We start from the raw sequence: 25,489 nt of genomic DNA, 5'->3' as shown, positions 1-25,489 counted from the left end.
AGGCTGTAGGTTGCATCTCACTGTAGTCGGCTGTAGACTGTAGACTGCATATCACTGTAGTAGACTGCATCTCACTGTAGTAGGCTGTAGGCTGCATTTCACTTTAGTAAAATGCAGGCTGCATCTCACTGTAGTAGGCTGTAGGCTGCATCTCACTGTTGTAGGCTGTAGGTTGCCTCTCACTGTAGTAGGCTGTAGGCTGCATCTCACTGTAGTAGGCTATAGGCTGCATCTCACTGTAGTAGGCTGTAGGCTGCATCTCACTGTTGTAGGCTGTAGACTGCATCTCACTGTAGTAGGCTGTAGGCTGCATTTTCACTTTAGTAGGATGCAGGCTGCATCTCACTGTAGTAGGCTGTAGGCTGCATCTCACTGTAGTAAGCTGTAGACTGCATCTCACTGTAGTAGGTTGTAGGCTGTGGAATGCATCTCACTGTAGTAGGCTGTAAGCTGCATCTCACTGTAGTAGGTTGTAGGCTGTGGAATGCATATCACTGTAGTAGGCTGTAGGCTGCATCTCACTGTAGTAGGCTGTAGGCTGCATCTCACTGTAGTAGGTTGTAGGCTGGGGAATGCATCTCACTGTAGTAGGCTGTAGGCTGCATCTCACTGTAGTAGGCTGTATCTCACTGTAGTAGGTTGTAGGCTGTGGAATGCATCTCACTGTAGTAGGCTGTAAGCTGCATCTCACTGTAGTAGGCTGTATCTCACTGTAGTAGGTTGTAGGCTGTGGAATGCATCTCACTGTAGTAGGCTGTAGGCTGTGGAATGCATCTCACTGTAGTAGGCTGTAGGCTGCATCTCACTGTAGTAGGCTGTAAGCTGCATCTCACTGTAGTAGGCTGTATCTCACTGTAGTAGGCTGTAGGCTGTGGAATGCATCTCACTGTAGTAGGCTGTAGGCTGCATCTCACTGTAGTAGGCTGTAGGCTGTGGAATGCATCTCACTGTAGTAGGCTGTAGGCTGCATCTCACTGTAGTAAGCTGTAGGCTGCATCTCACTGTAGTAGGCTGTAGGCTGTGGAATGCATCTCACTGTAGTAGGCTGTAGACTGCATCTCACTGTAGTAGGCTGTAGAGTGTGGAATGCATCTCACTGTAGTAGAATGTAGACTGCATCTCACTGTAGTAGGCTGTAGGCTGTGGAATGCATCTCACTGTAGTAGGCTGTAGGCTGCATCTCACTGTAGTAGGCTGTAGGCTGTGGAATGCATCTCACTGTAGTAGGCTGTAAGCTGCATCTCACTGTAGTAGGCTGTATCTCACTGTAGTAGGTTGTAGGCTGTGGAATGCATCTCACTGTAGTAGGCTGTAGACTGCATCTCACTGTAGTAGGCTGTAGACTGTGGAATGCATCTCACTGTAGTAGACTGTAGACTGCATCTCACTGTAGTAGTCTGTAAGCTGCATCTTACTGTAGTAGGTTGTAGTCTGTGGAATGCATCTCACTGTAGTAGGCTGTAGGATGCATCTCACTGTAGTAGGCTGTAGGCTGCATCTCACTGTAGACTATGTTTAGGTTATTTGAATCTCCATTCACCTTTTGTTAACTGTGTTTGTTTACTGTTAATGTAACTAGCCTAAATATATTAATTTAAATATAGATTGTGTCATCTGATATTGTGTTTACTAGGCCTACTACCTGGTACCTCTGTTTTGTTCTGTTCTCATTCATTCCTTCTCATTTTCTCTCAGTGTCTGGATTTAAGCCAGACTGTTTGTATGAATAACTAGGCTACTACTTTCAGCATTTAGTTTGCATTATTTTGTTGAGACAGCTGTGTGTACAGCTGCATTCACATAGGCTGTTTGTAATAAGTGAATTACCCTGTCTATCTTGTAGCCTATATTCATTACCAAGACGACCTTGCTGTAGGGCGCTGTCCATTGTACCGCGCAGCAGAGATAGGCTTCAGATCTCAAAAGCACTCAATGTTCTCAGAGTCTCAGCATATGAACGTTATCTTTATTTTTATTTTAACATTTTTTATTTCACCTTTATTTAACCAGGTAGGCTAGTTGAGAACAAGTTCTCATTTACAACTGCGACCTGGCCAAGATCAAGCAAAGCAGTGCAACACAAACAACAGTTACACATGGAATTAACAAGCGTACAGTCAATAACACAATAGGAAAAAAAAGAAAGTCTATATACAGTGTGTGCAAATGGTGTGAGGAGGTAAGGCATTATTGTGGTATAGTGTGATTATATAAGCAGAATTCAATATAATTCCAATGTAAGAACACCCAAAAATGTAACCCCCGCCAATTTCAACTGCCCTCTTGGTCACTTTATCCTGGTGCCGGGTCTGGGAGGGGGGAAGAGAGACGCACAACTGTGGGAGAAGGAGGGAGGAGAGGGTGAGAGGAGAACAACAACTGGGGGAGGAAGGGGGAGGAGAGGGGGGAGGAGAGGGACCACTGGGGAGGCAGGTGGGAGGAGAGGGACCACTGGGGGAGGCAGGTGGGAGGAGAGGGACCACTGGGGAGGCAGGTGGGAGGAGAGGGACCACTGGGGGAGGAGGGGGGAGGAGAGGTGGGAGGAGAGGGACCACTGGGGAGGCAGGTGGGAGGAGAGGGACCACTGGGGGAGGCAGGTGGGAGGAGAGGGACCACTTTGGAGGCAGGTCGGAGGAGAGGGACCACTGGGGGAGGAGGGGGGAGGAGAGGTGGGAGGAGAGGGACCACTGGGGAGGCAGGTGGGAGGAGAGGGACCACTGGGGAGGCAGGTGGGAGGAGAGGGACCACTGGGGGAGGCAGGTGGGAGGAGATGGACCAGTGGGGAGGCAGGTGGGAGGAGAGGGACCACTGGGGGAGGCAGGTGGGAGGAGATGGACCAGTGGGGAGGCAGATGGGAGGAGAGGGACCACTAGGGGAGGAGGGGGGAGGAGAGGTGGGAGGAGAGGGACCACTGGGGGGAGAGGGGGGAGGAGAGGTGGGAGGAGAGGGACCACTGGGGGAGGAGGGGGGAGGAGAGGTGGGAGGAGAGGGACCACTGGGGAGGCAGGTGGGAGGAGAGGGGGGAGGAGAGGGACCACTGGGGAGGCAGATGTGAGGAGAGGGACCACTGGGGGAGGATGGGGGAGGAGAGGTGGGAGGAGAGGGACCACTGGGGGAGGCATGGGGGAGGAGAGGGACCACTGGGGGAGGCAGGTGGGAGGAGAGGGACCACTGGGGAGGCAGGTGGGAGGAGAGGGACCACTGGGGAGGCAGGTGGGAGGAGAGGGACCACTGGGGAGGCAGGTGGGAGGAGAGGGACCACTGGGGAGGCAGGTGGGAGGAGAGGGACCACTGGGGAGGCAGGTGGGAGGAGAGGGACCACTGGGGAGGCAGGTGGGAGGAGAGGGACCACTGGGGGAGGCAGGTGGGAGGAGAGGGACCACTAGGGGAGGAGGGGGGAGGAGAGGTGGGAGGAGAGGGACCACTGGGGGAGGAGGGGGGAGGAGAGGTGGGAGGAGAGGGACCACTGGGGAGGCAGGTGGGAGGAGAGGGACCACTGGGGAGGCAGGTGGGAGGAGAGGGACCACTGGGGGAGGCAGGAGGGAGAGGAGAACGACAACTGGGGGAGGAGGGGGGAGGAGAGGGGGGAGGAGAGGGACCACTGGGGAGGGAGGGGGGAGGAGAGGGAGATCGCCATGTCTGAGGAGGGATTTCATAGTAAGGAGGACATTCTAGAAGGTTAGATAGCTAGATGCAGACAGCAGATCTCCACTACTGTCTTCAGCCTCAGCCCAGGTTTACAGGATACTTTAATGTCTTCTTAATGTATATTCAGCAGGCTGAGAAAAGGACTGTTATGTTGCTCCACTTGCTCCGGGAGCTAGTTAAATGATTCAGAGGGAAACTACAGCTTTCATTTAGGTTTGTGCCCTCCAGTCTGTTTATACTGGTCGATACACTTGTCTGAAGAATAGAATGGATTAGCACATCATTCAACAAACCAGAGCCCAGACAGACTGGGGGCGACGGAGAGAGAAAAGTAAATTACAGTTAGCAGCAAAGGTAGGCCATGCCTTGAGCAAGGAAACATCATATCAGCTCGCAACTCCTATTCCGCCAAGTGACCCAGAATGAATGGTAAAAAATAGTGGAATAAAAAAAAAAAGAAATACTTGTTTCAATTAAATAAATAAAATCATGAAATAAAACAAAATAATCCCTCCTGGATGCAGGCAGTCTCTCTGCCAGGGTGTTCTCCTGCTGTCTACAGTGTGGAACACAGAGAATCTAGGGATGCAAAGGCCACATGCAGTCACATATCAACAGAAATAACTAAAATAGAATAACTTTTGCTACAGAATGAGATTACTTAAGGTTGATAAAGCCATCGGATTGTTCCAGGATGACATTCAATTTATTCTCTAGTTTCTGGACATATACTATGGACATATAGGAAATGCTAATGGATTCTCTCCCCACTCCCACCCTGCGTCTTATTTGCTCTTGCGTTTCCTATAGGAAACAAATGAAAAACATGAGTTGGCTCTGTGTAGCCCAACTCTCTAGGTGTTCTATTAGAAGAGTATTGATCCAACGCCATGCTGCTTGCTGCTCTGAAATGCCATGATAATCAGAAGAGTTAATACAGCTATCCATTCTCATTGGAGAGAAAAGGTTGGACTACTATAGCATGACATTTATTTTTCTACTTGGAAAATGAAACTGTAGGGGTTTGAACTTGAATTAAAGCATTACAAAATCTCAGGCGAATAAGGCAGGCTTATAGTTTTCTTATAGAAATCTTTATTCCAGAGAAATCACCTCCAGGACGAGCAGAAGGATCAGTCTGGCCCTCCTCTGGAGCTACAGAAAATCCCCATCCATCAAACCAATCATTTCCTATATATATCCTGTATATGGATACATATTGTGGAATGTACTGTATATATAGGCTAGGCTACATATTGGAGAACTAACTTATTTATCACAATAGGAACTAAGCAAAACAAAATGACCAATATAGATCAACACAGTTTACATTTAGATTAGGAAATATACTGATTGAACAAGTGGCATAGCCTACTAAATACTATAAAATGCAATGCATAAAACAAAACAAAAATCTCTTTCAATTTTCCTTCAAATATTTTCAACAGAGAAACATGAAAAGCATGCAAACATGCAAAGTATTATACCCAGGGGTGATTTGCCTTGGAGGCTGTTTTCATGTTATACAGTACAACACAGACAAATCGTCCCTGGTTGGAAAAATACAACTTGAATGGAAGAACTACAGTGTTGTACATCAGACAATTTTTTCAATAGCTTGATGAAAGGTATGTTTAAAAAAAGAAACGTATAAGGTTCACCTTTGTTTTCTACTGACATTGGAATGCTTAGAAATGTGTATAAAGCATTACTTAGTTGTTATAAAACTAACCCTCGTTGCCACACGAGTGGTATGTTTTTCTCAAGGTACCGGCCATTTTATTTGAAGATCGTTAAGAACTTGTTGACTGAATAACTGATGTAATAACAGTGAAACAGGTTGATTTAATCCCCTTACATTCCAACTTCCTACTTTGACTGGTGGGTCACATTGTATTGGATGTCCAACGTTGGAGGACAAGTCAAGGATAAATTACTTTAGCCATCTGCTCTGAAATATGGGCTGCTTCTGGTCCACTAGACCAGACCGTGGGCTTGTCACAGCCACTACTGACTACCCTCCAACAACAACACAGAGAGTAGTCACCACCATAAGCTATGTACTTCTGAACACCCTTCAAAAACATTGAGTAGCCCCCCCAACAACGGGCTATAACCTTCCTATGAACATCCTCTTCATAATGCCTTAAAAGCACATTTCTAATGCCTTATGAGCAATGCGTAATGCATTAAAAAGATCATGTGAGAGTTGACGCTATAACGGGTGATAACACTTCCTATGAATACCCTTTTCATAATGCCTTATAACCCCATTTATAACGGCTTATAAGCAGTGCGTAATGCATTTTAAAAATGCTCCTCATTGGAAGTGCTACCCAACAGGTTAGCATCAGATGACAGATTTCCATCTAATGATTCACTAGTTGATGCTAACATCTATCTATTTCTTCCGGAGTGCTGCATATGGTGAATAACCTAACGTGGCTAGAACACTCATTCATCATAGTAATCTCCTATCAGCACGGTGTCTGCTGTGGTGGCTAAACGCTGGGAGAATTCTCCTCTCTTCTGTTCTACAAACCCCAGCAGTGGTCACACGGAGTTAGAGCGACATAGCAGAGCCAGCTGCTTAGGCCTTCCAAAAGGAAACCTATTTGCACTTAAATGAGGGGATTTAAGTGCTGCTACACCATTACCACTTTGCCATAGTGGATGTGATTCCATGTCTTTATCCAGCATTATGGAGGATGGAATGAGATGTCCTTCGAGGAGTGAGGAGTGTTTTTACCCTGCTCCCCTCACTCCATATTCTAGATGGAGCCTTTCATCACCGTTTTTCTCCTCTTCCATCGGGGGATTTTGCCAACATGCATCATACCGCGGCTCGGCTGTCTCAGAGGGGTTAGGACTAAAAATGTACATGGACTTGACGGCAATCCCTCATTACGCTTTTGAGGGACATCGGTTTTCACCTTAAATTGTTGTCTTGATGGGTGCTCCCGGTCCAGGGGTGTTGAAAAGTAAAAATGAAATAAAAACTAGATGTGATATGGTGCTGTTGGTTGGTTGGTATGGCTATAAGGGTAATGCACCCTTAGAATCCTCTTACAAGGGGTTTAAAGTGAATCGAATCTGCAGAAATGCATTTATGTACAATAATCTCCAACCTGATAATATTCTAGTCTAGTCTACTCTCATCTGATAGCATTTTTACTTTGCTTCAAACCTCTCCTTATATGTACATGGAGTACATATAAGGAGGAGTATTGTGAGGTAAATTATGTAGCTTGAACGTCTGTTCATTCACCTGCATTCAGCCTAATGAATAGACCTGGATTAATATCTCTGCATACTGGTCTCTCTCTCTCTCTCTCTCTCTCTCTCTCCTCTCCCCCTCTCTCTCTCCCCCTACATTGATTAATTAGTAATTATCTTTCACCTAGTCCCAACGGTCTCTTGTGCTACATTGCAGGTGTTTGCCATGATAATGGATATATGAAGTTATCATCCTCTGGCACAAAGTGGCGGTGACATTTAACTAAATCCCTTCGGTTATCTCTGAACAGTCAAGGTTACAGAGGTAGCTGCACTTAGAAGTGTCATTAAGACACAATAATTAGCCCTCATTTGTAAAGCTCATGTAAATAATTCCAGATAATTGTTGTCATATCAGTCACGGAGCTAAACTATATGTGCTGTGTACACATATTGTCTGTTGACTGTGGCAGGCTGAGAGATCATTGAGACAATCAGAGTTTCTCAGATGATTCTTAGACTGATTCCCCTGACAGAGTGCAGCGCTAAATGGGGTAAGTCTAACTCTCCAGGTCATTAACAATATATGAAGTCTCAGTGTTTGGTTGTTGTGTTCCCATTGACGCTGTAATTATACAAATTATAACAGATCTAGCAAGCACGAAACAACACCAAGCTTTTCGAAATGATTTCCTAGTAATTGGTGGTTTGTATGCAAACAATGATCCTGATCTCAATATTGTAAGGTTCAAACTTTGGCCTTTTGTGAGATTGGACAGTTTAGACCCATGTCAGGCACCATAGTATTCCCCCCTCCCTACCTTCCATCTTCCCTCCTTCCCCTCTCTCGCCCTCCCTCCTCCCCGCTTCCTCTTCCACCTCACCTCAAGCTTGGGGATGCTTTTATTCTCCAAAGTGAGAAATTGGAATGGGGGTTTCTTACATGGAGAACTGGTGACTTTGCTCTGGCTCTGAGAGGGTCAGGACTCATCTATTCTTCACAGAGAAAGTTCCTCTTCCTCATTACAGCTTGTTATATCCTTATATGATGGCTTCCCAGAGCCTAATATATGGGGCGATTACAAGCCTGCATTTTATCGCTTCCTTTCTTTCGCTGCACCTGGGTGGAAATGTCACATTATGGTGTCACATCTGTTTCTGGTAAAAGGTTATTACTGAGTCTAGGGCATGGGTGAACCCACAAAGAAATACACAGATCATGCTGGACTAACATTTTCTGTTCAAAGATGCAGCAACAAAAAAGTGTCTTATTTGTCAAGTAGAAATTATGATTTCTTGTTTGGTGAAAATGAAAGGACTGATCATGTGATCAGTATAATTTCACTGCAGTGTGTATCACACAGTTCATCATACTGTATGAGTACTCATGAATATGACTGAGACAGTTCCTTTCACTCCAATCTAACAACATCGTCATTAATCATGATATTAACACACGGTTGTGCAAATTCCCACCTTCCACTGTAATTCCAACCAATAGTTCAAAAAGCTAAAATGTTCACACATGGTAATTTCATCATAATCTCTCTATCCTCTCTACCTCTCCTCTGCTGTGCCAGATAGTGTATGGCAGCCTGGTGGTCAATAGCTAGTCCTCAGGCTGAGGAGAGCAGAAGAGAGGTGCTTGGCATTAACTGGTGTCGCCTCTCCACCCTGAGCTCCATCACCACACTCCCCTCCCAGGGCCTGACAGTGGGGTGAAATACTAGCCCTCTTAGCAGCAGCTCCGTCATTCATCTGTTCCCTGTGGTGGCTGAACCCCACACCGCCACCACCACACGCCCCCACTCCACTCCCATTGTAAAAGCGGGTGCCCGTCCGCCCGCTCCTCTCCACTGGGTCTCCAATAAAAAGGCATACATTTTCAGCTCTAGTGGCATTCTGATCTCTTTATATGTCCGACATACAATATTAAAATTAGAATGCCGTTGTAAATCCAACTTTAGAATCCCTCCCAGGCCTCTGCTGGGAGGAACTCACTGGAGGGCTGGGGATGGTGTTGGGGCTGGTGTTGGGGCTAGGGCTGGTGGGTCGCCCCTCTCTTTTATGACGAGACTGAAAGCACAGTCGGTAGTGAATCCTGCAACAACAAAGAAAACTAGAAATCGTACAACACGTCCTGATGGCAGAAATGTCTTATGGTTGATTAGAAAGGAGAAGAGTGGGATGGGTCCGTCAATGCACCACTCTTCATATTTGACCATACAATTAGTCTTTGCAGACTGTCTATGCCTTTAAAAATAACCAAACTAGTGAACACATCTAGCAGATTTGTGTTACTGTAGTGTCACATCAGGTGAACTGACAGGTGCCGTGTCAGTTCAATAGAGGCATTTAAACTGAACATATTGTGGTATAGCAATCTTCATTCGCTTTGAAAACAACATTTGGGCACCAATGTTAATTAGCTAATCAAAATCATTTCCTCCAAAGAGAAAGCCAATTGAAGCCATTTTACAGTTAATAATCCCAACTACTCTTCAAATTCCAATTCAAACACAGTTATATTCCCAATCCTGATGCTCACCCAGCTCTCAATCCAGATGAAAGAAAGGCTCATGGTGTAAAAAGACCATGCGGCAAGGAGCGAGCTATTGTCAGTCAGTACACTGGAGATGCTATCAGGGCGATCCATCCGCCTTCAAACATTAATAAGGATTGGAGAGGAGATGTGAAATGAAATGAGAGCGACCCTATCAGTCTGGAGATGGAAATAAATCTGTGCATTGTGGTTTATCAAAAGAGCAGTTTGGAGATGATAGGCTAGATAGAGGGCCTCTGCTGGGAGGGACTCACTGGAGGGCTGGGGATGGTGTTGGGCCTGGTGTTGGGGCTAGGTCTGAGGCTAGGGCTGGTGTTGTGGCTAGTGCTGGTGTTGGGGCTAGGTCTGGGGCTAGGGCTGGTGTTGAGGCTAGGTCTGGGGCTGGTGTTGTGGCTAGCGCTGGTGTTGGGGCTAGGGCTGGGGTTGGGGCTAGGGCTGGGGCTGGTGTTGTGGCTAGAGCTGGTGTTGGGGCTAGGGCTGGGGTTGGGGCTAGGGATGGTGTTGGGGCTAGGTCTGGGGCTAGGGCTGGGGCTGGTCTGGCGCTGGGGTTGGGGCTGGTGTGGGGGCTAGGTCTGGGGCTGGGGATGCGGTTGGGGCTAGAGCTGCTGTTGGGGCTAGGGCTGGTGCTGGTGTAGGTCTGGTGCTGGGGTTGGGCTGGTGTGGGGGCTAGATCTGGGGCTGGGGTTGGGGCTAGGTCTGGGGCTGGTGCTGGGGTAGGTCTGGGGCTGGTGTGGGGGCTAGGTCTGGGGCAGGTGCTGGGGTAGGTCTGGGGCTGGGGTTGGGGCTAGGGCTGGTGCTGGGGTAGGTCTGGGGCTGGGGTTGGGGATGGTGTGGGGCTAGGTCTGGGGCTGGCGCTGGGATTGGGGCTAGGGGTTGGGTCTGGTGTTGGGGCTGGTGTTGGTGCTAGGGGTTGGGGCTGGTGTTGGGGCTAGGGGTTGGGGCTGGTGTTGGGGCTGGTGTTGGGGCTAGGTGTTGGGGCTAGGGGTTGGGGCTAGGGGTTGGGGCTGGTGTTGGGGCTAGGGGTTGGGCTAGGGATGGGGTTGGGGCTGGTGTTGGGGCTGGGGCTGGTGTTGGGGCTAGGGCTGGGGATGGGGCTGGCGTTGGGGCTAGGGCTGGGGCTGGGATTGGGGCTGGGGTTGGGGCCGGAGTTGGGGCTAGTGCTGGGGATGGGGCTGGGATTGATGCTGGGGTTGGGGTTGGGGCCGGAGTTGGGGCTAGGGCTGGGGCTGGGGTTGGGGCCGGAGTTGGGGCTAGGGTTGGGGATGGGGCTGGGGTTGGGGGCTGGGGTTGGGGGCTGGGATTGGGGCTGGGGTTGGGGCTGGGGATGGGGCTGGGGCTGGGATTGGGGCTGGGGTTGGGGGCTGGGGTTGGGGCTGGGGGTGGGGCTGGGGCTGGGATTGGGGCTGGGGCTGGGGTTGGGGGCTGGGGTTGGGGGCTGGGATTGGGGCTGGGGATGGGGCTGGGGTTGGGGCTGTGGCTGGGGGCTGGGGTTGGGGGCTGGGGTTGGGGCTGGGGATGGGCTGGGGCTGGGATTGGGGCTGGGGTTGGGGGCTGGGATTGGGGCTGGGGTTGGGGGCTGGGGTTGGGGCTGGGGATGGGGCTGGGGTTGGGGCTGGGGTTGGGGCTGGGGCTGGAGCCTCCATTTAGAAAGCAGCCCTAGAGTTGGCTCTAGCTCAAATGCAGGGAAGTGCTAGAGAATGTTTAGGGGCCAGCTCCTACATTTCACTGACAGGTGCTTTAAATCCCATGTCTAGACTGATGCTGCCGTGGCCTGGCTGCCTGGCTCCTAGATAGTGAATGACTAACCTATGTGATGAATAGATCCACAGCCCCATCATGTTTTATTCACTGTGTTACAGCACCATTGACAAAGCAATACCTCACAAGTGGGGTTATACCAAAATCTAAAAAGAAATGGAACAACATGGACAGGATGGAATCAGTCAAGTATAATGGATGATAAGCAGGAAAAAAACACATCTCTGTTTGACCTTGAAACTCCACCATCAAAACCACCAAAATCTCCTAAACCCAACAAAAACCGCCCTGTCTACCTGTCCAGAAGCGCCTGTCTGCTAACTCTTGTCAGATGTTGAGTGGATATACTGTATACCCAATTTATGACTACACAATTGACAAGGGCAGAGCAATCCATTGTGCATACATCTGCAGAATTATTTTGGGATTCATCCAATTACTAATGAAACCTTGTTGACTTTCAGATTCTTGCCAATCCCCTCCCTCTTTTACACAAATACACACACACACACACACACACACACACACACACACACACACACACACACACACACACACACACACACACACACACACACACACACACACACACACACACACACACCTTTCTCTCTGCTTCTTCGCTCAATATCAAGATGGAGAGAGTGGAATGCACAAATACAGGCGCAGACAGAGCTGACCCTGCCATGCACGATAAGGTCACCCCTGGGATTGGCCAGATTATCTCTGTCAACCACTTGGATAGAGCACAGTCAAATGATGCATCAAGCAGTCATTTTCAGGTGGGGAAAAAAATTACAATTCTTCACCAGGTCGCTATTTGCTTTTCAAAGTGCCCTTGTAGTGTTTGGCTGTAGCATTTATCAATTGCAATGTTGTGAATTGTTTTCTGTTTCTGGGCCTTGTAGAGAACACTGAATCATGTTTAGAGATGGTTACCGAAACCCGGTATTAAACGGGCCCGGGGGCTAAATTATGAAAGACCGTAGTATCGATAAGCTCGGTTCTGCTTTCAGTACTGGAGAAATTAAGAAAATACATTTCCTATTTATTATTGCTACATAAACGTTATCTTGCACATTTTATCTCACCGACCGTTTTTAATTTGTAGTAAGATTAAGACATTCGTCTATGATGCAATTTCACTATTTCCAATCCAGAAGAGATGTCTCTGACGCTACAGCACACACAGCACCCTGCTCTTAGTTAGTGGCGACGGCGGAGAGAACTAAACGTTCAAAGTGTGGTTACACATCACCAGAGTCGATGCTGACAGCGCTCGTTGCCACAAGTGCAAGTGCACTTTTGCTTGTAGGGCAGAAACACAAGCAATCTGTCCAAACATCTATCGAATGTGCATCATGTACAGGCAGAGAAATGCACAATTTTCATCTGCCTAGCTTGTAGTTCATCTCTTGTTGTCTGATCTACGTTAGGTATGTATGCTAGCAGCCTAGAGCCGACACACGGAGTTAACTAGATTATGTGAACATGGGTTCATGATCAAAAGGAACCATTAGCCAGCTGATTGTTCAGCTATGGGTGCGTTCAGAAATTCAATCACCCATTTAAAGATTTTGCAACTTTTTTGTTAAAGTTGCAGCTACAATGAACCAACCCACTCCTCCCTCTAATACCGCTGGTCCAAGCCAAAGACCAGTCCAAAGCCCCTTCACGCTGGCAGCTAGTGGGAGGATGACTGAGGAGAGGGTGAATGAGTGACACCTAGCTGTGATCAAGTTCATAGTGAAAGGCCTACACCCCTTTGAAACAGTGGAGTCCAAGGGCTTTAGGTAACAGTCTGTCAGTATATATTGAGTTGTATAAATTTTTAGGATATAGTAGTATAAAAGTGTTGTATGTTAGTCCCATCACTCCACAATACACAACAACACAATAATTAAATCATGATAATTCAACACATGAAAACTATCTTTTTTTTTTACTGTAATGAGATGAGCAAGGCACTTAACCCCAAATATACCCCTCCCTCCAGGAGTTACCTCAGTGACACATTAATTCCTACCTGGTAGGGTGTAGAAAAGGCCAACGTGATCACTGAGCTGAAGGACGTGCCGAAGCTGGCCATCACATCAGACGGGTGGACCAGCCTCTGTCAGGACCACTATCTCACTGTTACAGTGCACTACACAAGCCAGGGCAGCGTAAACAGAAGGTCCTCCACACCAGGGCAGCATAAAACAGAAGGTCCTCCACACCAGGACAGTGTAAAACAGAAGGTCCTCTACACCAGGGCAGTGTGAAACAGAAGGTCCTCTACACCAGGACAGTGTAAAACAGAAGGTCCTCTACACCAGGACAGTGTAAAACAGAAGGTCCTCTACACCAGGACAGTGTAAAACAGAAGGTCCTCCACACCAGGGCAGCATAAAACAGAAGGTCCTCCACACCAGGACAGTGTAAAACAGAAGGTCCTCCACACCAGGACAGTGTAAAACAGAAGGTCCTCTACACCAGGGCAGCATAAAACAGAAGGTCCTCCACACCAGGACAGTGTAAAACAGAAGGTCCTCCACACCAGGACAGTGTAAAACAGAAGGTCCTCCACACCAGGACAGTGTAAAACAGAAGGTCCTCCACACCAGGACAGTGTAAAACAGAAGGTCCTCTACACCAGGGCAGTGTGAAACAGAAGGTCCTCTACACCAGGGCAGCATAAAACAGAAGGTCCTCCACACCAGGACAGTGTAAAACAGAAGGTCCTCTACACCAGGGCAGTGTAAAACAGAAGGTCCTCCACACCAGGACAGTGTAAAACAGAAGGTCCTCTACACCAGGGCAGTGTAAAACAGAAGGTCCTCCACACCAGGACAGTGTAAAACAGAAGGTCCTCCACACCAGGACAGTGTAAAACAGAAGGTCCTCTACACCAGGGCAGTGTAAAACAGAAGGTCCTCCACACCAGGGCAGTGTAAAACAGAAGGTCCTCGAAACCAGGACAGTGTAAAACAGAAGGTCCTCTACACCAGGACAGTGTAAAACAGAAGGTCCTCTACACCAGGGCAGTGTAAAACAGAAGGTCCTCCACACCAGGGCAGTGTAAAACAGAAGGTCCTCCACACCAGGACAGTGTAAAACAGAAGGTCCTCCACACCAGGACAGTGTAAAACAGAAGGTCCTCCACACCAGGGCAGTGTAAAACAGAAGGTCCTCCACACCAGGACAGTGTAAAACAGAAGGTCCTCTACACCAGGACAGTGTAAAACAGAAGGTCCTCCACACCAGGACAGTGTAAAACAGAAGGTCCTCCACACCAGGGCAGTGTAAAACAGAAGGTCCTCCACACCAGGACAGTGTAAAACAGAAGGTCCTCTACACCAGGACAGTGTAAAACAGAAGGTCCTCCACACCAGGGCAGTGTAAAACAGAAGGTCCTCCACACCAGGACAGTGTAAAACAGAAGGTCCTCCACACCAGGACAGTGTAAAACAGAAGGTCCTCCACACCAGGACAGTGTAAAACAGAAGGTCCTCTACACCAGGACAGTGTAAAACAGAAGGTCCTCTACACCAGGACAGTGTAAAACAGAAGGTCCTCTACACCAGGGCAGTGTAAAACAGAAGGTCCTCCACACCAGGGCAGTGTAAAACAGAAGGTCCTCTACACCAGGGCAGTGTAAAACAGAAGGTCCTCCACACCAGGACAGTGTAAAACAGAAGGTCCTCTACACCAGGGCAGTGTGAAACAGAAGGTCCTCCACACCAGGACAGTGTAAAACAGAAGGTCCTCCACACCAGGACAGTGTAAAACAGAAGGTCCTCCACACCAGGACAGTGTAAAACAGAAGGTCCTCCACACCAGGACAGCGTAAAACAGAAGGTCCTCCACACCAGGACAGTGTAAAACAGAAGGTCCTCCACACCAGGACAGTGTAAAACAGAAGGTCCTCTACACCAGGGCAGTGTAAAACAGAAGGTCCTCCACACCAGGACAGTGTAAAACAGAAGGTCCTCCACACCAGGACAGTGTAAAACAGAAGGTCCTCCACACCAGGACAGTGTAAAACAGAAGGTCCTCCACACCAGGACAGTGTAAAACAGAAGGTCCTCTACACCAGGGCAGTGTGAAACAGAAGGTCCTCTACACCAGGGCAGCATAAAACAGAAGGTCCTCCACACCAGGACAGTGTAAAACAGAAGGTCCTCTACACCAGGGCAGTGTAAAACAGAAGGTCCTCCACACCAGGACAGTGTAAAACAGAAGGTCCTCTACACCAGGACAGTGTAAAACAGAAGGTCCTCCACACCAGGACAGTGTAAAACAGAAGGTCCTCCACACCAGGACAGTGTAAAACAGAAGGTCCTCTACACCAGGGCAGTGTAAAACAGAAGGTCCTCCACACCAGGGCAGTGTAAAACAGAAGGTCCTCCACACCAGGACAGTGTAAAACAGAAGGTCCTCCACACCAGGACAGTGTAAAACAGAAGGTCCTCCACACCAGGGCAGTGTAAAACAGAAGGTCCTCCACACCAGGGCAGTGTAAAACAGAAGGTCCTCCACACCAGGACAGTGTAAAACAGAAGGTCCTCCACACCAGGACAGTGTAAAACAGAAGGTCCTCCACACCAGGACAGTGTAAAACAGAAGGTCCTCCACACCAGGACAGTGTAAAACAGAAGGTCCTCCACACCAGGACAGTGTAAAACAGAAGGTCCTCCACACCAGGACAGTGTAAAACAGAAGGTCCTCCACACCAGGACAGTGTAAAACAGAAGGTCCTCCACACCAGGACAGTGTAAAACAGAAGGTCCTCCACACCAGGACAGTGTAAAACAGAAGGTCCTCCACACCAGGACAGTGTAAAACAGAAGGTCCTCCACACCAGGACAGTGTAAAACAGAAGGTCCTCCACACCAGGACAGTGTAAAACAGAAGGTCCTCCACACCAGGACAGTGTAAAACAGAAGGTCCTCCACACCAGGACAGTGTAAAACAGAAGGTCCTCCACACCAGGACAGTGTAAAACAGAAGGTCCTCCACACCAGGACAGTGTAAAACAGAAGGTCCTCCACACCAGGACAGTGTAAAACAGAAGGTCCTCCACACCAGGACAGTGTAAAACAGAAGGTCCTCTACACCAGGGCAGTGTAAAACAGAAGGTCCTCTACACCAGGACAGTGTAAAACAGAAGGTCCTCTACACCAGGACAGTGTAAAACAGAAGGTCCTCCACACCAGGACAGTGTAAAACAGAAGGTCCTCCACACCAGGACAGTGTAAAACAGAAGGTCCTCCACACCAGGGCAGTGTAAAACAGAAGGTCCTCTACACCAGGACAGTGTAAAACAGAAGGTCCTCTACACCAGGACAGTGTAAAACAGAAGGTCCTCCACACCAGGACAGTGTAAAACAGAAGGTCCTCCACACCAGGACAGTGTAAAACAGAAGGTCCTCCACACCAGGACAGTGTAAAACAGAAGGTCCTCCACACCAGGACAGCGTAAAACAGAAGGTCCTCCACACCAGGGCAGTGTAAAACAGAAGGTCCTCCACACCAGGACAGTGTAAAACAGAAGGTCCTCCACACCAGGACAGTGTAAAACAGAAGGTCCTCCACACCAGGGCAGTGTAAAACAGAAGGTCCTCCACATCAGGGCAGCGTAAAACAGAAGGTCCTCTACACCAGGACAGTGTAAAACAGAAGGTCCTCCACACCAGGACAGTGTAAAACAGAAGGTCCTCCACACCAGGGCAGTGTAAAACAGAAGGTCCTCCACACCAGGGCAGTGTACAAATCACAAACTGGCGAAGTAGTGGCAGAGGAGATCTGAGACATTCTGGAAGAGTTTGAGATAGAGCCGAGCAAGTTTGTAGCTGTGACTGTTGATAATGCTGGCAATACGGATGTTGCCATCAAGAAGCTACACATCCTAAAAATAGATGCTTTGCGCACACATTGAATCTAGCAGAGTAGAACCTCTACTAAATGGGCAGCCCGAATCAGAGCAATGGTCATGTGGTTCAAGAGTTCCTCGATGTCCAAAACAGTCTTAAAGGAAAAGCAGCAGCTCCTTGGTAAGAAGCCAGTTCAATCTATTAAAGTATTATTTAGAAATTCCCACATTTAACAATTTAATTCAATATAAAGGGTGTGGTAATTAAATGTATGTTGGATTTTGTTGTTGTTAAGTCCTTCCTCAACACTCACTCATCCTTGATGGAACTCGCTCTGTCTAATGATAGAGAGATTCATGGAGCAATATCCAGCGATCCAACCAGCAGCCTTGGACCCACGACTGCGAAAAGCAATGACAAAGGACAACCTGGACCGTCTGAAGGACGAGGACATCCGTAAGGCTGAGGAGTTTGTCCAGCTCATGAGAATCCTCTATACATCCACACTGTGTGTGTCATGTGAAAAGAATGCCATCTGTGGACAGATCAAACCCATCCTCCACAAACTGGAAGAGCACTTCACTGTGAAGCATGAAGATACTACGTTTGTGGCAACCATCAAAAAGAAGGTGTGGGAGAACCTCTCCAAGTGCTAACAGGATGAGGACATTCAAGCCTTCCTGCATGAGGCCACAGCAATGGACCCCAGATTTAAAGGGAGGCTGGTGAGTGACGCCACCTGGGTCAGGCTGAGGAAGGCAACTGTTGAGGCCAATGTGACAGGAGCAACACCGGGGCTGTCAGAGGAGCCGGAGCAGACAGACACAGAGCACCAGCAACAAGATGAGGAGTCTGAAGAGGAAGGAGAGGAAATGGAGGAGACAGTCCCTCCATTGTACAAAACAAGGAGTGCCTTGGAGGAGCTGTTCTCAGAGGAGGACAGGGAGTTGAGGTTGACGACCCAACAGGACACCTTGTCCCTCACCCTCAGCGAGCGTGTTGACCTAGAGGTCGAGCTCTACAAAGTCCTGCCTCCCATCCCCATGGCTGAAGATCCTGTGATGTGGTGGTGAGAGAAGAGAGCTACTCTGCCCCTCCTCACAAACATTGCAACAAGCTACCTCTGTGCTCAAGCCTCCTCCAACCCTAGCGAGATTGTATTTTCGACTGCAGGGAACACAATAAGCCAGGAGAGATCCCAACTTCTGCCAGAGAAGGCAAATATGTTGATCTTTCTCCAGAAGAACTGCTAAGAACTGTTAGTCCTTCTGCAGCCTACCTGCAGGCCCCACCCATGTTGTTCTATACCACTGTATTTTATTTTGCAGGAAAATATTGTTTATTTTATTTGTTTTACATTTCCATCATCACAACATTAGTCTATAATAGTGATTTGTTCAAAACATTGCTGTTTCTTTTGCTGTAAATAATTGTTTATTTTAATTGTATTTATTTGACAAAGGATTGTAGCGATTTGCTTAAATGGTCAGGTGCCCTTTAATTTATATTTATGGGAAACTTTATACTACTAATATAGTACTGTATTTACAACACTTACAAAACATAATTGCCCCTATCAATATAACAAAATCTCAACTATCCTGATCCAACATTTCGCTAGTTGTATGAATCCCAAAGTGATACAAAATTGTAATATTTGACGGTGGCAGTTTCATGGCTGTGCTAGACATTAAGTCGGAGGCAGTCTGATGATGATATTCTGCAGCAGAGCAGATAGCACAGAGAAACAGGGACTGTCTGGAATGACAGGCCTGTCCTTGTTTTCATTCAGGGCTCAGGAGTCTACAGGGCCAGCGGGTTCACTGAGGTGGCTCAATTAAACATGACCTTCCCCTGGCCCTGCCATCACTAGCAGTCCTCATGTAAATGGCCACAATCTCCCTCTGCTCTGTCGCACCTACAACATCATAAATAAAATAATGCTTATTACCCATTTAGTAACATTCTGTATTCATGCCCTGATAGGCTATTTAAACATATAGAGAGGGAAGAAAATCCCCGTCCCATATGCTTAGTGAGGCTTGACGTTATCTTCCCCTCAGCGTTTGATTGATAATAATGTGTCCATTTGTTTTGGATTCACTACAGAGGTCAATATTGTGTTGGCTCTGGGTTATGTGGAGTTACAGTACAGAGCAGCTTCATTTCACTTGCAAAAACTCCTCACAGTGCAGATTCATAGCTAAATGAAAATACTATTTGGGAAATACGTTAACAGTCAAAACACACCTACTCATTCACGGGTTTTTCTTTATTTGTACTATTTTCTACATTGTAGAAAAGTAGTGAAGACATCAAAACTATGAAATAACACATATCCCACCTCTTTAAGGAATACCTGGGATAGGATAAAGTAATCCTTCTAACCCCCCCCCCCCCCCCCCAAAAAAAGATATAGATGTACTATTGTAAAGTGGTTGTTCCACTGGATATCGTAAGGTGAATGCACCAATTTGTAAGTCGCTCTGGATAAGAGCGTCTGCTAAATGACGTAAATGTAAATGTAAAAGAATCATGTAGTAACCAAAAAAGTGTTAAACAAATCTAAATATTTAAAAAAAATCAGATTCTTCAAAGTAGCCAGCCTTTGCCTTAATGACAGCTTTGCCCACGCATGGCATTCTCTCAACCAGCTTCATGAGGTAGTCACCTGGAATGCATTTCAATTAACAGGTGTACCTTGTTAAAAGTTAATTTGTGGAATATCTTTCCTTCTTAATGCGTTTGAGCCAATCAGTTGTGTTGTGACAAGGTAGGGGGGTATACAGAAGATAGCCCTAATTTGTAAAAGACCAAGTCCATATTATCTCAAGAATAGCTTAAATAAGCAAAGAAAAATGGCAGTCCATCATTACTTTAAGACATGAAGGTCAGTCAATACGGAACATTTCAAGAACTTTGAAAGTTTCGTTAAGTGCAGTCGCAAAAACCATCAGGCGCTATGATGAAACTGTCTCTCATGAGGACCGCCACAGGAAAAGAAGACCCAGAGTCACCTCTGCTGCAGAGGATAAGTTCATTAGAGTTACCAGCCTTAGAAATTGCAGCCCAAATAAATGCTTCACAGAGTTCAAGTAACAGACACATCTCAACATCAACTGTTCAGAGGAGATTGCATGAATCAGGCCTTCATGGTCAAATTGCTGCAAAGAAACCACTACTAAAGGACACCAATAAGAAGAAGAGATTTGCTTGGGCCAAGAAACACGAGCAATGGACATTATAGACAGGTGGAAATCTGTCCTTTGGTCTGATGAGTCCAAATGTGAGATTTTTGGTTCCAACCGCCGTGTCTTTATGAGACGCAGAGTTACTGAACAGATGATCGCCGCATGTGTGGTTTTCCACTGTGAAGCATGGAGGAGGAGGTGTGATGGTGTGGGGGTGGCTTGCTGGTGACACTGTCAGTGATTTATTTAGAATTCAAGGCTCACTTAACCAGCATGGCTACCACAGCATTCTACAGTGACAAGCCATCCCATCTGGTTTGCGCTTAGTGGGACTATCATTTGTTTTTCAACAGGACAATGACACAACACACCTCCAGGCTGTGTAAGGGCTTTGACCAAGAAGGAGAGTGATGGAGTGCTGCATCAGATGACCTGGCCTCCACAATCACCCGACCTCAACCCAATTGAGATGGTTTGGGATGAGTTGGATCGCAGAGTGAAGAAAAAGCAGCCAACAAGTGCCCAGCATATGTAGGAACTCAACTTCAAGACTGTTGGAAAAGCATTCCAGGTGAAGCTGGTTGAGAGAATGCCAAGAGTGTGCAAAGCTGTCATCAAGGCAAAGGGTGGCTACTTCGAAGAATCTAAAATCTAAAATCTATTTTGATTTGTTTAACACTTTTTTACTTACTACATGATTCTATTTGTGTTATTTCATAGTTTTGATGTCTTCACGATTATTCTACAATGTAGAAAATTGTACAAATAAAGAAAGGTGTGTACAAACTTTTGACTGGTACTGTATAACAAATGACTCAATTTGCAGGAATATTTCAGAGAGAAAATATACAGTACAGTAAATTCAATAAGAATTGAAGAATACCTTACTACAAGTATTCAAGCTTTTGAAAATTGACAGTTTCATTATTTTATTGATTGATCCACACAACACAAACAATGACAAATGAACTGACTAATCCATCAATTTAATTTGGTCAGGGTGACAGTTTAAACAAATCTGTATTATCTATTATTAGGCTAAGAATCTGAGTAATTTGTGGAACGCTGAGAGAAGGGACTGGGAGTATGAGAAGGGTGTGTGTAAACTGTGTGTGTGTGTGTGTGTGTGTGTGTGTGTGTGTGTGTGTGTGTGTGTGTATGTGTGTGTGTGTGTGTGTGTGTGTGTGTGTGTGTGTCAGGGAATGAGGAATAAAAGAGGGAGAGGACTGATCAGCTCACAAAGATGTGATCAGACATTCAGGCAAATGTTTATCCTGATATAATCAGTATGCCCTGTCCATCCCACTTGGCCTTACATCCTCTGGGAGCTGGAAGCAGGGGGCCGCTGCAGTCTCATCCAGCCCCATTGCAGGGGAGGAGATCTGGGCTAGGGGTAGAGTAGGGAGAGGGTGGAGGGGTGTAGGGATCAGGCTCCTGGTGGCTTTCAAATGGCCCTCTCTCTCCCTCTGTGTGCATGCAGCCACACATTCACAGCCCTGTCACTTAAAGCAAAGCAGATGCCTACATTCAATTCCAGCTTCACAATTGGAAAAGCCTTTTGCAGCGAAACGTGAATGGGAGCAGGGCACCGAGGTCTAACCGGTGTCACTCTACAATAAAAGGGAGGCCTTGTTTCGTGAAGGAAGGAGAGAGACTTAACCCTCCCTCCCTCTAACACAGAGAAAGGCATTGGAAATATGCCAACTCAATCACATTGCTGAGCACATAAACAATGGAAAGAGAGCGAGCTTCAACCATATGGTCCTGCTATACATGTCAGGCTCTCAATTTGCCGTTCCTGTAATACTTGAGAGCGTTGTAACATGTTTCTGCCGGGGTGAGTCCTTGGAACAGGTTAAAATACAAAAGCCAGCAATTCCTTTGAGACAGATGAAAAGTCAGATGGTCGCTGTATTCCAGATGTATCAATTTCCTTGGATATTCAGTCCATGCACTGGCAGGGGTGCCGGCATGGAATGGGCCGTGTTCCAAAAGCTAATATTCTGTTGGCCGGAATAATGCAATTATTATTTTCCTAGCTATCAGCCTAAGCACAGAGTGCCATCTGTTATACAAAGCAAACATACACATCTCAATTGCCCAACAGACAGCTGCATGGTCACACGTCCACATCGCCACAGAACTTTGCCAATCTCCACATCGCGCCAGAACTTTGCCAACACAAGAATTTTGAGGGGGTTCCATGACAGTATTTGGATTAACAGGGTCAGTGTCCTTAATGGCACCCTATTCCCTACATTCCCTATGGGCCCTGGTAAAAAGTAGTGGACTACATAGGGAGTAGGGTGCCATTTAGGATGTAGACAGGGTATTTAAAAGACAGATTCCTCTACAATCCTGATCTACCTAAAAATGCTACACAAACACAAACACATGAATCAGCTAGCCGAGCCCAGAGGTTCTACTAGATCCCAGCAGTGTCTGTCTGCTGCAAGGCATGTCTGTCTTGCAATTCCATGGCAAGCTACAACAATTCCAATGGCACAGTTACAGAACTGTTAAATACCGTCATTAGCTGGGCTAAATTGTTGAGGCAGTAGAGGAGTTTTAGCAGGCAGATACGTATAAATTACACCAAATTTGTCTAAAAACAACCATTATCCCTTGTCCAAAAAAATCCTTTACATAGCCCACTGTATCTACCATTAACACACTGTACAATTCGGTATCGATACTTTCCATTCTATTACAAAATAATGCCAAGACCATTCTAGAACGCCTGCTTCCTAAAAGGGGAGCTATGGTCACTGATTAGTCAAATGAAGACAGAACATTAATTCACAGAACTAAGACATACACTTAGACACCTGCGCTTAACTGGAGGGGACAGAGGCTTATGCACCATTTGCAAAACAAAAATGGTAATTCTGACCATCTGTTTCACTGAACTGACTGGCTGCACAACTGGTGCCATAATAAGAGCCTTTTCACACTAGCACAGTCCTGTCCAATACAATCTTTAAAATCAAAATATGGTAATACGTTTACAGACAGTTCAGACAGACTAAGGTATCATACATCACATGCAGCATTCTGGACTTTACAATCATCAATGATCAGTTAGCTCAATTAAAAAACTTGAGTTGCTTGAACTTGATTTCAGACCTTATTCACTAGATACATATTCATTGATTGGTTTTGTCTACAAGGCTATTAAAAGTGTTACTGTAATATGTTACTAATTTCCCTGTACTATATGAGCTTGAAGCAAACAGGTAAAAGACTGTTAAGCCAAAAATCCTTCCCTCAGTCCCTCTCTCTACAAGCCACATATTGGTCGAAGACATTAACTTTTACTATAAAAATGTAAAAATACTCAAGTTTGATAGAGGGAATGGCCTTTAATTCCGTAGCGAGTCCTAATGTATTACTTCATTAACATAATGTTTGATATGCAAAACATTTCTAGACATTGAATAAGATGATGAAAATAATTTTTCTGAAATCTGCTTTAGATTGTCAGCCTGGCACCATTAAATGCAGAACCTTGTCAATATGAAAAAGGCTTAAAAAACCTCCTAGATCTAATTAATGTAGAAAATAATTAGCAACGATGTTAAAAAGAAGTGACTTGGCAGACAGATTAAGTGGCTAAAAAGTAAAACAGCAATTAAGATCACGGAGGGTTAGAGTGTGTACACGTTAGATTATACAACTGACTCATACAAGGCAAAACCCCCAGCATTTTGTCTCTCACTCACACACACACACACACACACACACACACACACACACACACACACACACACACACACACACACACACACACACACACACACACACACACACACACACACACACACACACACACACACACACACACACACACACACACACACACACACACAAACACCACTCTCTCTAACTGCTGATAAAACTATGAACAAGATAGCTACTACATCACGAAGCCCAAAGCTTGGTGGACCTACCTGACAATAAATCAATTATTTGATAGAAATCATTAATACATCTTTACTTGAATTCATCTGTAGATAGATGTGGCTAGAACCTATACACTTTTCCTATTTTTAATTTGGTAAACTGATTGCCTTTTTTTCATCCTTTAAATTGGCGTCTAATATCCAATTTAGCGAAACATTGTCTATGCATTCCCTCAGAGATTTCTACATCATAATGTTACTACAGAATACTTCATTATGAGTCCTGTAATACAAATACACACAGCTGACCATTCTACCGTTTGGCTACATCTATTGGCTATATAATGGTTCATTATTATGATTAATCTTTCACTGTGAGGGAAATAGTATGTGGCTTAGTTGGTAGTGCATGGTGCTTGCACTGCCAGGCTTGTGGGTTCGACTCATGGGGCCACCCAGATGCAAAATTCATGCATGCATTACTGTAAGTTGCTTTGGATAAAAGTGCATGCTAAATGGCATACTGCATATAATATAAATGGCATATATAATAGAATATATTATATAAATGGCATATATTAAATATACCTAGACACCTAGATATAATGCACTAGTCTGCTAAAATAGAACCCTGGACAGAAAGCAGGCTCACCAGTACCTATGTACAGGGCATGTAAATCATTTGGCCACATCTATTGGTTATATAATGGTCAAGTCTATACCTAGAAATATAATTTGGTTTCTGAGTTGGGAGATAGGCTCTGTATGGTCTCTAGTCATTCTTTTATAGGCCTGTGTGTGTGTGTGTGTGTGTGTGTGTGTGTGTGTGTGTGTGTGTGTGTGTTTGCTCTCTAGTCTGTCTGTCTGTCTGTCTGTCTGTTAGCCCTGGAGACAAAGCTATGGTGTTTGGAACCATTAGAATCTTCAAGGTCACTCCCCCTGACGTTTGACCTCTGAGACAGCTCAGTCTGTTTATTGACATGTACTTGAACCAGCCAATAGCAGACGAGGACCTGTTAACACACCACTGAGATGAAAAGCACCCTCTGATAAAATATGCAGCATTGATGGCTGCAAATTAACTACAGGGCGAACAAGCTGATGAGATTTTAAATTAGCTATTATTTGTCTGAATTGTCTTCTACCGGCCACTGACAAACAAAAGAAACAGAGGGAAAAAGCGCAGTAGTACCGACAAGGCATTGACGGTTGTTGCACTCACCTGTGAAAGCCCCAGGTATATAGACACCGTCTCAGAGATGTACAAAAACCTTCCCTCCTTGTTTAGTGTAAATACAAATCCATCCAGGGACTGTGGGAGAGAGAGAAAGAGAGAGAGACGGAAAGAGAGAGAGA

The 25,489-nt window shown here is 46.2% G+C and overlaps 1 protein-coding gene across 3 annotated transcripts in view; it reads right to left on the bottom strand.

Annotated features, from left to right (window-relative positions):
* LOC106611225 (neuronal PAS domain-containing protein 3) overlaps window positions 1-25,489 on the bottom strand; it is a 469,364-nt gene that overhangs the window by 94,997 nt on the left and 348,878 nt on the right. For all 3 annotated transcript variants that reach the window (XM_014211204.3, XM_014211210.3, XM_082955738.1), the window contains one exon: window positions 25,356-25,445. In XM_014211204.3, coding sequence (XP_014066679.3) covers window positions 25,356-25,445 — 90 coding nt within the window. The remainder of the gene's footprint in view (window positions 1-25,355; window positions 25,446-25,489) is intronic.

This window comes from Salmo salar, chromosome 09 (genome assembly GCF_965601325.2).
Source record: "Salmo salar chromosome 09, fSalSal1, whole genome shotgun sequence".
Lineage (NCBI taxonomy): Eukaryota > Metazoa > Chordata > Actinopteri > Salmoniformes > Salmonidae > Salmo > Salmo salar.
The sequence above is the reverse complement of the archived record's forward strand: the minus strand, read 5'-3'. Positions and strand labels throughout refer to the sequence as shown.